This window comes from Pongo pygmaeus, chromosome 10 (assembly GCF_028885625.2).
Source record: "Pongo pygmaeus isolate AG05252 chromosome 10, NHGRI_mPonPyg2-v2.0_pri, whole genome shotgun sequence".
In the NCBI taxonomy this organism is placed as follows: domain Eukaryota; kingdom Metazoa; phylum Chordata; class Mammalia; order Primates; family Hominidae; genus Pongo; species Pongo pygmaeus.
Window position 1 is genome coordinate 105,609,994 of NC_072383.2, and position 16,761 is coordinate 105,626,754.

Here is a 16,761-nt window from a genome sequence, read left to right on the forward strand (position 1 = left end):
GGAAGAATCAGCATCATGAAAATGGCCATACTGCCCAAAGTAATTAATAGATTCAATGCTATTCCCATCAAGCTACCATTGACTTTCTTCACAGAACTAGAAACAACTACTTTAAATTTCATATGGAACCAAAAAAGAGCCTGTATAGCCAAGACAATCCTAAGCAAAAAGAACAAAGCTGGAAGCATCAAGCTACCTGACTTCAAACTATACTACAAGGCTACAGTAACCAAAATAGCATGGTACTGGTACCAAAACAGATACATAGACCAGTGGAACAGAACACAGGCCTCAGAAATAACACCACACACCTACAACCATCTGATCTTGACAAAAACAAGAAATGGGGAAAAGATTCCCTATTTAATAAATGGTGCTGGGAAGACTGGCTAGCCATATGCAGAAAACTGAAACTGGACCCCTTCCTTACACTGTATACAAAAATTCACTCAAGACGAATTAAAGACTTACATGTAAAACCTAAAACCATAAAAACCCTAGAAGAAAACCTATGCAATACCATTCAGGACACAGGCATGGGCAAAGACTTCATGACTAAAACACCAAAGGCAATGGCAACAAAAGCCAAACTTCACAAATGGGATCTAATTAAACTAAAGAGTTTCTGCACAGTGAAAGAAACCATCATCAGAGTGAATAGGCAACCTATAGAATGGGAGAAAATTTTTGCAATCTATCCATCTGACAAAGGTCTAATATCTAGAATCTACAAGGAACTTAAACAAATTTACAAAAAAAAAAAAACAACCCCATCAAAAAGTGGGCGAAGGATATGAACAGACACTTAAAAGATATTTATATGGCCAACAAACATGAAAAAAAGCTCATCATCACTGGTCATTAGAGAAATGCAAATCAAAACCACAATGAAATACCATCTCATGCCAGTTAGAACAGCGATTATGAAAAAGCCAGGAAACAACAGATGCTGCAGAGGATGTGAAGAAATAGAAATGCTTTTACACTGTTGGTGGGAGTGTAAATTAGGTCAACCATTGTGGAAGACAGTGTGGCGATTCCTCAAGGATCTAGAAACAGAAATATCACTTGACCCAGCAATCCCATTACTGGGTATATACCCAAAGGATTATAAATCATTCTACTATAATGACACAGGCACATGTATGTTTATTGTGGCACTGTTCACAATAGCAAAGACTTGGAACCAACCCAAATGCCCATCAATGATAGACTGGATAAAGAATATGTGGCACATATACACCGTGGAATATGAAGCAGCCATAAAAAAGAATGAGTTCATGTCCTTTGCAGGGACATGGATGAAGGTGGAAACCATCATTCTCAGCAAACTAACATAGGAACAGAAAACCAAACACCGCATGTTCTCCATAAGTAGGAGCTGAACAATGAGAACACATGGACACAGGGAGGGGAACAGCACATACCAGGGCCTGCCAGGGGTTGAGGGGCAAGGGGACGGACAGCATTAGGACAAATACCTAATGCATGCGGGGCTTAAAACCTCGATGACAGGTTGATGGGTGCAGCAAACCACCATGGCACATGTATACGTACGTAACAAACCTGCAGGTTCTGTACATGTATCCCAGAACTTAAAGTATTAAAAAAAAAGCAAAAACTAAAGCTGCTTACAAGAGCTTAGAGAACTCAAAACAAAACAAAACAAAAACAAAAAACCTCATACACAAGAAAAACTTTAAAACTTTTTAGAGACTGGTTAAGAGGTTGTGACAAAAATGCTGATTAAAATATAGACACTTAAGGCCATGTTCATGGGGTCTCAAATAAAATTTTTAAAAACGAAAACAAAAAAATGGCCACATTATATGTTCTGCTTGTTAACAAAAAACTTGGCTACATTGTATCCATGCCTAGCACTTTGTAAAAGGCTGAACTTAAGAGTAATGACCTAAGCTACCTTGCAAAAACAAGTTTCTAAACAACAAAGTGTTCAAAAGGTGACATGGCTGCTTCTAACAGCCTACTATCAGACATGGGAGCTCAAAAAAAAGACAAAGTTAAAGCTAATAATTAAGAGAAAAACAGAGCACACAAATTTGAAAAATTTACAACCTAACCATGTGGTAGAGGGAAGTTTTCAGGAGAGAAATCCAAACTACCCAGCCCCAGGTAACAGGCCCTGACAGAACAGGTTGTTAAAGCGATTAACAAGAATAAAAGAGAGCCAGTTGTTAACAGTCAAGACAATGGGGAAAAGCCCCCAAGACATTCCAGAAATCAAGGCTACCCCTTCCATCACAGGCTCAGAGCCCTCCTCGGGCAAAATGGATTGGGAGGCCAGGCCCAGGGTGTTGCTGCCTTGTGCCGTCTTGAGATGCTACTCCCCACGTTCTGGCTGCTCTGGCTGCAGCCAGGGCTCAAAAGGCCCCAGGTACTGCCTGGACTGCCACTCCAGTGGGTGCAAACCATAGGCCTTGATGGTTTCCAAGTGGTGTTAAGTCTGCAGGTATACAGAATACAAGATCCATGGAGGCTTGGCAGCTTCCACCTAGATTTCACAAGATATGTCAAGAAGTCTGGGTGTCCAGGTAGAAGCTTGCCACAGCAGAGCTCCCACAGAGAGATTCTACTAGGCTGGTGCCAAGGGGAAATGTGGGGTTAGAGTCCCCAGAGAGAACTCATTGTAGAGCAGTGGGAACAGGGGCACTGCCCTCCAGGACCCACAGTGGTGGCAGTCTAACTAAAGCCAAGAGAAGAAGAGAAAGGTGTGGTCAAATGTGTTAAATACTGTTAAGAAAAAGAAAAAGAAAAAGAAAGAAAGAGAAGGAAGGAAGGAAGGAAAGAAAGAAAAGAAAAGAGAAAAGAAGAAAAGAAAAAGAAAAAGAAAAGAAAAGAGAAGTCAGGGAGTGGAAAGATTAAAAGTATCCTTTGGATGTAAACAGCATACACCCTCAGCCTGGAAAAGTGACAGACATTAGACCCCAATCCATGAGAGCAGCCATGTGGGCTACGCCCAACCAAGCCATAGAGATGCAGCTGCCCAAGGTTTTGAGAGCCCACCTCTTGGACCAGTGTGCTCAGGATGTGGGAGGGAGTGGAAAGTGAGGAAGTGGAAAGATTAAAAGAATCCTTTGGATGAAAACAGCACACACCCTCAGCCTGGAGAAGTGACAGACATTAGACTCCAATCCATGAAAGAAGCCATGTGGTCTGTGCCCAACCAAGCCATAGAGATGGGGCTGCCCAAGGCTTCAAGAGCCCACCTCTTGGACCAGTGTGCTCAGTTATGGGACAAGAGTCAAGCGAGATTATTTTACAGCTTTAAGATTTAATGTCTGCCCTACTAGGTTTCAGACTTGGGTGGGTCCCTTTTTGTTGGTCAACTTGTCCCTTTTAAAATGAAAATATTTACCCAATGTCTGTTCCACCATTGTATCTTAAAAGTAGATAACTTGTTTTTGATCTTACAGGTTCATAGCTGTAAGGAATTTGCCTTGAGTCTCAAATAAGATTTTAGACTTTGAGTTGATGCTGAAACTAGTTAAGATTTCTGGGGACTTTGAAAGAGATGATTATATTTTACAATAGAAAAAAGAGGGTGGGCATGGTGGCTCACACCTATAATCCCAGCACTTTCAGAGGCTGAGGCAGGAGAATTGCTTTAGCCCAGGAGTATGAGACAGCTTAGTGAGATCTCACCTCTACAAGTAATAAAAAAAATTACCTGGCCATGGTAATGCATGCCTGTGGTCCCAGCTACTTGGGAGGCTGAGGTGGGACAACTGCTTGAGCCCAGGCGGTTGAGGCTACAGCGAGCCATGATCACGCCTCTGCACTCCAGCCTGGGAGACAGAGTGATACCCCGTCTCAAAAATAAAAATAAAAATAATAAATAAATAAGACAAGATATTTGGGGGGCTAGAAGTGGAGTGATATAGTTTAGATATTTGTCCTTTTCAAATCTCATGTTAAAATGTTATCCCCAATGTTGGAGGTGAGAGGTGTTTGGAACATGAGATAAGATCCCTCATGAATGGCTTGGTGCTATCATGTAATGAGTGACTTCTCACTCTATTAATTAACAGAACAATTAATTATTAAAAAGCGACTGGTATCCCTCCCCTCTCTCTCTCGCCATGTGATATGCCAGCTCCACTTCCCCTTCCATCATGATTAAAAGCTTTCTGAGGTCCTCACCAGGATCAGAGGCTGATGCCATGCTTCTAGTAAAGCCTGCAAAACTATGAACTAAGTAAACCTCTTTTTTGTTATAAATTACCCACCCTCAGGTATCCCTTTATAATAACACAAACAGACTAAGGGAGTGCTCTTATAAAAAGGGCAGCAGGAACTTGTTTACCCCTTCCGCCATGTAAGGAGACAGAGAAAGCATCGTCTATTCAGCAGAGACACTGAATCTGCTGGTGCCTTGATTCTGGACATCTTCCAAAACTGTGAGAAATAAATTCCTGTTGTTTATAAACTACCTAGTCTAAAGGTATTTTGTTATAGCAGCTCAAACAAACTATTAATAAAACAATACTAACATTCACAAATGAGGGCAGCAAATGCTAAGAGTGATGTGAGGAGCAACAGCAAAAAGTGGTGTAAGAGTTCAGAATACTGCTAATCATCCCAGACAAGCACAGAGTTGTACAATCATCCATCACCTTCTAGAATAGTTTCATCATCTCAAAAAGAAACTTTGTGCCCCTTAGCTATCAACTCCCAACTCCCCAGCTTCCCCAGTCCTAAGAAGCCACTAGTCTGCTTCCTGTCTCTATACATTTGCCCACTGTGGACATTCCATATAAACAGAATCATATAATACATGGAATTTTGTGACTGGCTTCTATCATTTAGTTTGTTTTTAAGGTTCATTCATACATGTTGTAGCATGTATCAGTATTTCATTCCTTTTTATGGCCAAATAATATTCCATTATATGGATATACCATATTTTGTTTACCCATTCATCAATTGATGGCCATTTGGGTTGTTTCCACCTTTTGGCTATTATGAATAATGCTTCTGTGAATGTTAGTGTGTAAGTTTTTGTATAGGATAATTTTTCTAAGAGATGCGAATTTTCATAAAGCTTGTAAATTAACCCAAATCAAAACATGTTATTCTGAGACAATGTCCTTCAAATTTTTTGTTGTTGTTGTCTGTTTGTTTTTTAAGAGATAGGGTCTCTCTGTGTCACCCAGGCTGGAGTGCAGTAGCCCATTCATAGCTCATTGCAGCTTCCAACTCCTGGGCTCAAGTGATTCTCCTGCCTCAGCCTCCTGAGTAGCTGGGATTGCAGGCATGAGACATTGAGCTCAGCCAAACTTTTTTTTTTTAATATAAAACATCCTTTTTAAATGAAAGGATGGCAATATCAAAAAGTGGTTTTGTTAATGTGCTTATTAGGTAAAATATTATTTAAAATTTTGCTTTTCTGTTAAATCCAAAAGTCTAAAAAGTGTTGATCGAAGAAAATACAAGATAGCTTCTAAAGAAAACTAAGAAGGTTTTCCCCCTGGAGTTGAAATCACATATTGTAAACAGCAGAAAATGAAATACATACGCCAAAAGGTAGATCTTGCCAGGCTAAGGAATTTGGGCATTATCCCATAGTCAATAAGTAAATTAATAAAGCTGTTTAAATATAAAATTATTGACTCCAAGATATCACTCTATTCAACAAACAATAATTGAGCTACTACTATATAAAAAGCACTGAATTTGGTACTATGAGTGATTCCAAAAAGACTTTTGCCTCTGACACTACCAAAACCACTCCAGATAAAATTCCAAATGACCTAAAATTGCTAAATCCAATTTTTATTTTTCAGTTCTCCTCTTGACCTATCAGTAGCATCTGACGTAAGTAAAACACTCTTCCTTGAAATACTTTCCTTCTTTCTTTTTTTTCTTTTTTTTTTTGAGACAGAGTCTGGCTCTGTTGCCCAGGCTGGAGTGCAGTGGCACGATCTCGGCTCACTGCAACCTCTGCCTCCTGGGTTCAATTGATTCTCCTGCCTCGGCCTCCCCGAGTAGCTGGGATTACAGGCATGTGCCATACACCCATCTAATTTTTTTGTGTTTTTTACTAGAGACGGGGTTTTGCCATATTAGCCAGGCTGGTCTCAAACTCTAGGCCTCAAGTGATCTGCCTGCCTCAGCCTCCCAAAGTGCTGGGATTACAGGCATGAGCCACCATGCCTGGCCAAAATATTTTCTTTACTTGGCTTCTAAGACACCATACTCTTCTGGGTTTTCTTCTTACATTACTAGTGGCTCCTTTGCAGTCTCATATGCTGGTTCTTTCACAGCTCCACAATTTATAAACATTAAGAGTATTCAAGGTTCAGCCCTTGCACCACTTGCATCTCTTGTCTATCTCATTTTAATGCTGTCAGTCTCACGGCTCCACTAGAATGTAGCTCCAACAGGGTGAGAATTGGAGGCTGCTTTTTTATACTGGATCTCTAGCACCTAAAACAGTGCCTGGCATATAGTAGGTGCTTGACAAATCTTTGTTCAATAAATGGATGGATGAATAAATGGCTTTATATATTATCTATAAACTAATGAATTCTCCAATTTATACTTCCTGCCTGGATCTCTGTCTTGACCTCCAGATACATCCAACTGCCTATTTGCTATCTCCATTTGAATGTGTAAAATACATCTCAAACTTAATGACTTAATGAAAGAGAACTCCAGTCACCCTCCCAATGGCTTCTCCAGCTGGCTTCACTTTCTTAGCAAAGTGTAGCCCCATCCTTCCAGTTTCTCAAGCTAAAAATTTTCTCAAACAGTAACTAAACTGCTACTATATAAAAAGCACTGAATTTTGGTGCTTTTTATATAGCACCAAACTATAAGTCCTTTTTTTTTTCTTGCGACAGAGTACTCTGTCACTCAGGCTGGAGTGCAGTGGCGCAATCTCAGCTCACTGCAACCTCCGTCTCCTAGGTTCATGCGATTCTCGTGCCTCAGCCTCCTGAGTGGCTGAGATAACAGGCATGCGCCACCATGCTCAGCTAATTTTTATATTTTCAGTATTAATAGAGACAGGGTTTTGCCATGATGGCGAGGCTGGTCTCGAACTCCTGGCCTCAGCCTCCCAAAGTGCTGGGATTACAGGGATGAGCCACCGCGCCCAGCCTAACTCCTTTTCTTTCTCTCTCACTGCATATCCAATCTGCCAACAAATACCGTGTATTCTGCCTTCAGAATATAACCAGCATCTGTTTATTTCTCACCACGTCCACGATTATTATTATGATTCAAGCCGTTATCATCTATCACCTGGATGAATGCCAACAGCTTCTTAATTAGACTTCCTGCTTCTTGTCCACCTCCACTCCCCAATTCAGAACCACAAGCAGAAAAATTCTTTTTCAAACTTATGTCAGATCACATTACTTCTCTGCTCATAATCCTGCAGTTATTCCCATTTCACTAAGTAAAAACCCAAATCTTGAAAACTGCTTATAAGGCTCTCTTCAATCTGGCCCTAAGTCAACTCTGACCTCATCGTCTACTATTTTTCCCTCACTTATTCTGCTCCAGACATACTGGATTCTTCTGCTGTTCCTTCCAAAGGTCAAGCATATTTCTGCCTTTTCCCTTACTCTTCCCTTTGCCTGGAATGGTCTTCCCCTAGATATCTGCATCCCACCACCTCCTTCAGGCCTGCTCAACTGTCACCTTCTCTGTGACTTTTCCCCCGATCATATTTAAAATTGCAACCCCATCCCTACCCTTGTATTCTTTATCCCTTTACTCTGCTCTATTTTTCTCCACAACACTTATCACCACCTAAAATACTACATATTTTACTTTCTGGTTGAAGACATGACTTTCTGTCTTTCACTCACTGCTATATCCCTAGCATTTAAATCAGTGCCTGGCACATGGTAAGTGATCAAGAGTCTATCTGTTGAGCTATGCTTTCATTTCCACCAGGGGGCCTAACAATCATGTAGCTTGGCGTTTCAGGAAAAGATCATAAAGCATCTCTAAGATTTCTTTCAGTGCTCTGATCCCTAGAAGGACTACAACCTGCCTAGAAAGAAAAACTGTGCTTTGTCTCGGCAACCACAAGGAGGAGTTGAGAAAAAGAACCGAGCAGAGAAACCAGATAATGCTGTTTCCCTTGCTTTCCCCACAGTAACCTCAAGGTGGAAGAACACTGGATCTGCAGCCCGCTGTACTGAATGAATAATTTTTCTCCATACTATGAGTTACCTAGACACAAACGTAAACAGGAAATATCACAATCCTTTCGAATGCCACAAAGAGGCCAAGGGAATCCATATACACTGGCCACTAAGGACAGGAAAGGTGTTTCTTTAACTCCAGCACTAAGAATTCTCCACAAATTCAGGGGAGGAGCTCCAGTTAGCACAGAAAGACACATAACTCACTGATGAAGGCCAAGTGTTTCAGGTCGTCAGTACTCTTTGGCCAGAGAAGTATTAAGTAAATTCTATTTAATACTTAGGGCACCTAAAATTCGTAAGCGGTATAAGCGTCCCACGTCTAAATTCACAGATTTGGCGGATCGCATGGAATTCATTAACATCAGACTCATTAAACACCCAAATCCATTTCCCACGGGCTTGTGACTCACCGCCACCTGTTGATGCCCACATTGGAGGAGCCGGCGAACCAGGGGTCCAGGATGTAGACGCAGCGGATGGTGTCGGCGCCCTGAATGCACTCCTTCAGGGCGGGGTTGTCGTGGAGCCGGAGCCCCTTTCGGAACCAGTGCACGGCGTTCACCCCCATGCCGGGGGGCGCAGCGAGTCCTCCACGGATAAATTCAAGGAAGGAGGCTCCGGCTCACAGCCGACACCTTCGCTTTCAAGAGAATTGCCTCACCCGGGGAGTGAGGAAAGGGCGGCAGAGGGGGGACAGGAAAAAATGACTCCGAGGAGGGGACCGGAGAAGGCGGGGGCGCTGGAGGCGCAGTGGGAAGATGAATGGAGGTTGCCTAGTCGGCGGAGTCCGGGTGTGACGCCCTTTAGGAGCCCGCGCCCGCCGCAACCGCCTGGAGGCGACGCATAACTTCGAGGGCCTCGGACCTCCGGAGCCTGAGCAAGTTCCAGCAGCTCGAGCCGCCACGACGGCCCGAGCCGGCACGGACGGCCCCAGGAGATTCGTCACGGAATCCTCGCCCCACCAAGGCGGCCCCTAAAGACAAAACGGCCCGCCCGAGGTGAGTCACCGAGGAGAACGGGAGGGGAATGAGCCCCTGTCGGCGACGCTGTCTCTCGGCCCGGGAGAAAGGACCGGGGACGGAGGCTGGAGGCGGTGGTCGAGGCCGCTGGACGGTTGCCGGCCGGTGACCGGTCCCGAGGCTGCCCGGGTGACTCTGCCGCCGCCGCCGCGTCAGCGGCCTCGGCCCCGCCCCCGGCTCCTCATTGGAGGGCGCGCTCCCCTCGTGACCACCGGCACCTCACGTTTCTGAAGTGTGTTTACTACACTGGCTCCGAGGGGGAATCTGCTCGCGCTTCGGTCGCTTTTGGAGGAGCGGCAGCCGCTTGATCCCAAAACTGTTGACCCTCGTCCACACGCTGAACTCACTGCCTCTGCCCCTTTCCTGTGCCGACTGGTGGCCGTCCCTTGGAGGCAAATCGCGTTGACCACAGGCCCCTTGTGAGGGAAGGCTTAGCCCCGCCCCCAGGGGCCATGAGCGGCCACCATTGGCCGAGGCTCACTGAGACCCGGATGAGCACGGGGATGCGGGGAGCTTGCGGGCGCGCGCGCTGCTCCGGGAGGCGCGCGTGCGCTCTCGCGGCGTTCCAGAGGTAAGGGGGCGGGGCCGGCGGGTAGGAGCGAGCTCGGCGATTCCTCCCGTGGGATTTGGGAAGGCCTGGAAATTGTCCGATTTCCTTCAGGAGCCAGTGGTGGAGTCGGGCGGAGAGTGAGGGGAGGATGGAGTGGAAGGAGGAGAGTGGGAGGCACCACGTACATTTCAAGTCCAAACCACGTGCTTCAATCCTGCTTTGGCCAGAGAACCCTACTTTGGAGATTGTGGAGCTGTGCTCCTCCACTCTCCTGGCCCTTGGGTGCCTCCTCCCCCTTGTACATGCTCTGTGGAAAAGGGTAATTGGCAGGACGGATGCCAGGCATTCCTGGACTTCCTGGAATTTTTTTAATACTGGCAATATATATCATCAACCTTTCACTCCTCGTCTCTTACATTTAATGTAGTTTACCGGCCTCTTTGAAACTGGACTTTTGTCTACTTTTCCAGCGACAGTGAACTGCAGGCCATGGCATCCCTTAGATATATGATGCCCTTAAATTCGTTCAATGATTACTTTTTGAATGAACTAGGCACTGTTCAAAGCACTAGAGATACAGGAGATACTTAATAAAACAGACTAAAACCCCACCCCTCCTGGGGTTTACAATTTGTCTCTTAACCTTTGCTGTTTTTACCTCTATAAAATACTCTTCTTTGGAATCCAGTACTCAATATTACCACCTTTGAGCTACCTAGGATATTTCTACGCGTCCCTTTAGACTCAGATGAAATAATACCTAATTTCTGAAAGTATTCCTGATCCCTAGGGCAAATTTAGGACCTCCCTGGGTTCTCCAAGTATGTTTCTGATACATCACTTACCACACTACTGTGAAAATTAGTTGAAAAGTGCCCATACTTAGCAATACCAACTCAGTAATAGTACTTATTATCATAATAATGTGCCTCTGATTCCCTCCGAAGTGTGATTTCTCAAGGACAGGGTCTGTATTCAGTTTTGTTTTGTTTTTATTTTTTGCATCAACACTAGAACAGAGCCTGACATAGGCAAATGTTTATTTAATGAATGAATGAGTGAGTGAGTGAGTGCTGCTGGCCACCAGTGTGTTTGGCAAAGTTAAAAGAAAGAAGGAGATGGCAATTCTTACTGGTTGAATTGTGTGTCCCCAAAATTCATATAACCCTCAATGACTATAAATGTGGCCTTATTTGGAAATAAGGTCTTTGTACATGTTCAAGTTAAGATGAGGTCATTAGGGTGCACCCTAATCCAGTGTGATTGGTGACCTCATATAATGGAGAAATTTAGACACAGAAATACATATACATACAGGGAAAATACCATGTAAAGATTGGAAGTGTGCTGCCACAAGCCAAGGAACTACTGGAAGCTAGGAGAAAGACCTGGAACAGATCCTTTCTTAGCACCTTCACAGGGCTGTGGCACTGCTGACACCTTGATTTTGGACTTCTGGCCTCTAGAACTGTGAGACAGTTAGGTCCTATTGTTCTAAGCCTCCCAATTTGTGGTACTTTTTTACAGCAGCCCTAGCAAACTAGTGCAGCAATAAAGTAAATTCAATACTCTAGAGAGCCAATCTGTCTGAATAGTCTTCCCTACTTCTGCTTCTGTTGCCACAAGAAGTATATATCAGCCTTTCTTTGGTTCTGTAAGAATACTTTTAAAATTATATATATGAATGATATGGTTTGGCTGTGTCCCCACACAAATCTCATCTTCAGTTGTAGTTCCCATAATCCACATGTGTTGTAGGAGGGACCCGGTGGGAGGTAGTTTAATCATGGGGGCAGTTACCTTCATGCTGTTCTTGTGATAGTGAGTGAGTTCTCACAAGATCTGATGGTTTTATAGGGGGCTTTTCCCCCTTTTGCTTAGCACTTCTCCTTGCTGCCTCTATGTGAAGAAGGATGTGTTGGCTTCCCCTTCTACCGTGATGATCAGTTTCCTGAGGCCTCCCCAGCCATGCTGAACTGTGAGTCAATTAAACTTCTTTCCTTTATAAATTACCCAGTCTCAAGTGTGTCTCTATTAGCAGCATGAGAACAGACTAATATAGTAAATTGGTACTGGGAGGTGCTGCTATAAGGATACCCAAAAATATGGAAGCACCTTTGGAACTGGGTAACAGGCAGAGGTTGGAATAGTTTGGAGGGCTCATAGGAAGACAGGAAAATGTGGGGAAGTTTGGAACTTCCTGGAGACTTGTCAAATGGCTTTGACTAAAATGCTGATAGGGATAAGGACAATGAAGTCCAGGCTGAGGTGGTCCCAGATGGAGATGATCTTGTTGGGAACTGGAATAAAGGTGACTTTTGCTATGTTTTAGCAAAGAGATCTGTGAAACTTTGAACTTGAGAGAGATGATTTAGGGTATCTGGCAGAAGAAATTTCAAAGCAGCAAAGCATTCAAGAGGTGTCTTGGGTGCTGTTAAAAGTATTCAGTTTTATATATTCACAAATAATATGGTTTGGAATTGGAACTTATGTTTAAAAGGGAAGCAGAGCATAAAAGTTTGGAAAATTTGCAGCCTGACAATGTGATAAGAAAGAAAAACCTATTTTCTGAGGAGAAATTCAGACCAGCTGCAGAAATTTGCCTAAGTAACTTGGAGCCAAATGTTAATCTCCAAGACAATGGGAAAATGTCTCCAGGGCATGTCAGAGGTCTTCACAGCAGCCCCTCCCATCACAGACCCAGAGGCCAAGGAGGAAAAAATGGTTTTGTGGGCCAGGCCCAGGGCCTTGCTGCTTTGTGCAGCCTTGGGACTTGGTGCCCTGTGTTCCAGCTGTGGTTAAAGGGGGCCAAGGTACAGCTCAGGCCATGGCTTGAGGGTGCAAGCTCCAAGCCTTGGCAGCTTCCACATGGTGTTCAGCCTTGACAGAAGTCAAGAATTCAAGTTTGGGAACCTCTGCCTAGATTTCAGAGCATGTATAGAAATGCCTAGATGTCCAGGCAGAAGTTTTCTGTGGTGGCAGATCTCTCATGCAGAACCTCTGCTAGGACAGTGCAGAAGAGAAATGTAGGGTTAGAGCCCCATACAGAGTTTCCACTGGGGCACTGCCTAGTGGAGCTGTGAGAAGAGGGCCACCGTCCTCCAGAACCCAGAATCGTAGATCCACCGACAGCTTTCACCATGCACCTGGAAAAGCCGCAGACACTCAACACCAGCCTGTGAAGGAAGCTGGGAGGGGGGCTGTGTCCTGCAAAGCCACAGGGGCATAGCTGCCAAAGAGGTGGGAGCCCACCTCTTGCATTAGCATGACCTGGATGTGAGACATAAAGTCAAAGGATATCATTTTGGAACTTTAAGGTTTAATGACTGCCCTATTGGATTTCAGACTCATGTGGGGCTTGTAGCCCCTTCATTTTGGCCAATTTCTCCCATTTGGAATGGGTATATTTACTCAATGCCTGTAACTCCCTCCACTGTATCTAGGAAGTAACTAACTTGCTTTTGATTTTACAGGCTCATAGATGGAAGGGACTTGCCTTGTCTCAGGTAAGACTTTGGACTTGGACTTTTGGGTTAATACTTGAATGAGTTATGACTTTGGGGGACTGTTGGAAGGGTATGATTGTGTTTTAAAATGTGAGGACATGAGATTTGGGAAGGGTCAGGGCTGGAATGATATGGTTTGGGTGTGTCCCCACCAAAATCTCATCTTGAACTGTAGTTCTGATAATCCCCACGTGTTGTGGGAAGGATCCAGCAGGAGGTAATTTAATCATGGGGGCAGTTACCCCCCTTCTGTTCTCATTATAGTGAGTGAGTTCTCATGAGATCTGATGGTTTTATAAAGGGCTTTTCCCCCTTTTGCTTGGTACTTCTCTTTGGTGCCTCTATGTGAAGAAGGGTGTATTGGCTTCCCTTTCCACCGTGGTGGTCAGTTTTCTGAGGCCCCCCGCAAGCCATGCTGAACTGTGAGTCAGTTAAACCTCTTTCCTTTATAAATTACCCAGTCTTGGGTACATTTTTATTAGCAGTGTGAGAACATACTAATACAATGAAAACCCTGGGGAGGATCCCCTGAGCCCAAGAGATAGAGAGCAGCCTGGGCAACATGGTAACACCCCATATCTACAAAAGATACAAAGAAATTAGCCAGGCCTGGTCCAGCTACTAGGGAGGCTGAGGTAGAAGGATTGATGTAGCTGGCAGATGGAGGCTGCAGTGAGCCAAGACCATGCCACTGCACTCCAGCCTTTGTGACAGAGTGAGACCCTGTCAAGGAAAGGAAAGGAAAGGGAGGGGAGGGGAGGGGAGAGGAAGGGAGAGGGAGGGAAAAGAAAAGAAAAGGGAAGAAAGAAAGAAGGGGGAGGGAGGGAGGGGAAGGAAGGAAAGAAAGAAAGAGAAAGAAAGAAAGAGAGAAAGTGAGAAGGGGAGAGGGGAAGGGAAGAGGGGAAGGGAGGGGAGGGGAGGGGGATGGGGGGGAGGGGAGGGAAAGAGGAGAGGAGGGGAGGGAAGGGAAGGGAAACCCTGTGATCACTGTAAAGTGTTAAGCAAATATGGGTCATTTTTACTGATGACGATAAGCCTTGGGTCATCACCACACTTAGCCTCCCCTCACCTATGCAGCAGATCTGGTATACAGAGCTGTGCCTTCACTTGGATTGCTTCATTCTTCAGGGCCCATCATTGTACTTTTTAAAATACAATGTTTTGTGTTTCCTTTTAGGCAATTTGAAAGTAAGCAGATTGTGTCTAAAGACATAAGAATTGTTTTCAAGCATCCAAATGAAACAGTGGGAGGTGCAGAGAATATTGATTTGTATAGAGTTGACTTATGTTTGTGGATTGTTCATTCAATAAAGACAGAGTTTTTTTTAAAACAGGCAGCTGTGTGGGGGTGTGTGTATAACTTTCATTTAAACATAAAATGCTAATTTATTATAAAAGTGTCAGTAGTGTCAACTGCACATTCCTCAAATACTGAAGGATTTTTATGGCGTATAAATGATTTAGGGGAGGAGGGTTACCGTTTAATACTAGCTATGGCTTTTGAGCACCTACTATGTGCAAGCTTATTTCTATAGATTATTATTAATCCTAGTAATCTTAATTATGCAGTTTATTAATATTTAATAATTATTTAATAAGAATCTGTGCCCAGTTTGCTGTTGAAGAAACAGAAACTCAGAAACACAAATACATAGTCAAACCCGTTGAAAAACTAATACTGTTTTTGGATCCAAAACTCTTTCCTTAAAATATACCATCCCTCACTGACACACACACTCCCATTCTTTTTGGAGTGAATATTATGTATAAAGGGGGAAAGAAGAGTTGAAGGCCATTGTTAGGAATCATTTTTGAAATTCTGGTTGGCTCCAACATCGTGGTGGTAAGAGAGTACAGGACTAAGAGGAAGAGAACAGTTTGTATCTCAGCTTGCCATTAAATTAGTTGATGATCTTGAACAAGTCACCCAGGCTTTCTTGGCCTGACTAATTCGTCTATAAAATGAGGGAACTGAACTACATGATTTCTAAGTTTTCTGTGCTATTTTAAAATTCTATGAACGTGACTCTGCTGTGAGCTCAGAAATATATGAGTCTTGTTAAAGGTTCTTTTAACTGCCAACAATGTTAGAAAAATCAATGTATCCTTGATTTCATGAACACTCTTGATAAAACTGTGTCAGATCTCTAAATCAAAAGCCTGTGTTGTCTCTTGACCCCATCTTGCAGAGGTGATTTTTGGCATCTGTTAATACGCAAATAATGAAGGAGTAGACAGTCTGTTCAGCTCATTCAATCCTGATATGATGTGAATGTTGGCTGAGTATCCTTCACACTGGAGTCTTTGGGGGATTGAATTTAAATGTGTTAAAGGGTGATTTTTTTTTTTAGACAGGGTCTCATTCTGTTGCCAAGGCTGGAGTGCAGTGGTCATAGCTCACTGTAATTATTTTTTAAAGGTAAGTTATGACTCTTTTATGAATATAAAATGAACATGTCAAAAATTTCACTTAACTCACTAATTAATGAAGGAGCCCATAAGATGTTACAATGGATTAAAAGGAGGATCCAAAGAGCAGTTACACAGATAGGCCATCATGCATCTTAAAATGAATTTGCTTAATATATGTAAAACTGACTTCTTCCACAGAGGGGTAGGGGAATGGAGATCAATTGTACTTTCACAGGACAGCATTCATTTGCATGTCCAAGGACAGGATTCATTTGCATTGCTATCAATTATCTGCAATTTACAGAGTTATAAAATAGCTCAAATATAGCCAAAAAAAAAACAAAAAACTAAAATGATAGACAGAGAATAACTTGAAGGGTGCACTGGTCAATAGACCTAGTAATCTTTTTCGACCATTTCAAGATCATTCAGAATTTTTTGCTAACTCTTCAGAGAGGTCCTCCATGTCTACCTATTCTTAAAAGGGTCTCTCTCTCTCTCTCTTTTTTTTTTTTTTAGACAAGGTCTCTGTCATCCAGGCCATGGAGTGGAGTGGGGTGATCACAGCTCAGGGTCAATGCAGCCTCGACCTCCTAGGCTCAAGTGATCCTCCTATCTCAGCCTTCTGAGTAACTGGGACCACCGCCATGCACCAGCTATTTTTTAACATTTTTTTAAAGATGAGGTCTCCCTGTGTTGTCCAGGCTGGTCTCCAGCTCCTGGACTCAAGTGATTCTCTCATTTCAACCTCCCAAAGTGCTGGGATTATAGACATGAAACACTGTGCCTGGCTAAAAAGGGTCCCTTCTTATTCTTTATCATAGTTTTCTATTTACTTTTGTCGTGGCACCAATTATGATCTGTGTTTTTGTTTGTTTACTTACTTATTTATTCTCAGTCAACCTATGCCTGCTGCAGCCCCAAATGCAAACTTCAGGAGGGCAGAGTATTTGTTGTATCATTACTACTTGCTACAATGCCTGGTGCTCAACTCTCAATCCATTGTTCTTCTAGAGGCCCTGCTAACACCCAATTGATTACATTTAACACTACATTTCATTCATATATTGGTTATCAATTTATTGCCTCTC

The 16,761-nt window shown here is 43.4% G+C and overlaps 1 protein-coding gene and 1 long non-coding RNA gene across 7 annotated transcripts in view; one reads left to right on the forward strand and one right to left on the reverse strand.

Moving 5' to 3' along the window:
• Positions 1 to 9,641, reverse strand: part of CRY1 (cryptochrome circadian regulator 1) — a 102,300-nt gene extending 92,659 nt beyond the window's left edge. For 2 of the 6 annotated variants that reach the window (XM_063646677.1, XM_054445090.2), the window contains exon 1: positions 8,594 to 9,623. In XM_063646677.1, coding sequence (XP_063502747.1) covers positions 8,594 to 8,751 — 158 coding nt within the window. In that variant the 5' untranslated portion in view covers positions 8,752 to 9,623. Of the gene's footprint in view, positions 1 to 8,593 lie in introns of all 6 variants that reach the window. The other 4 variants (XM_054445092.2, XM_063646676.1, XM_054445091.2 and 1 more) reach the window with 3 other exon arrangements.
• LOC129010607 (uncharacterized) lies at positions 9,360 to 14,591 on the forward strand. Its single transcript, XR_008493037.1, has 4 exons — positions 9,360 to 9,773; positions 11,610 to 11,730; positions 13,226 to 13,258; positions 14,436 to 14,591. It is a non-coding gene; the product is annotated as an uncharacterized LOC129010607 (long non-coding RNA).
• The last annotated feature ends 2,170 nt before the right edge of the window (positions 14,592 to 16,761 follow it).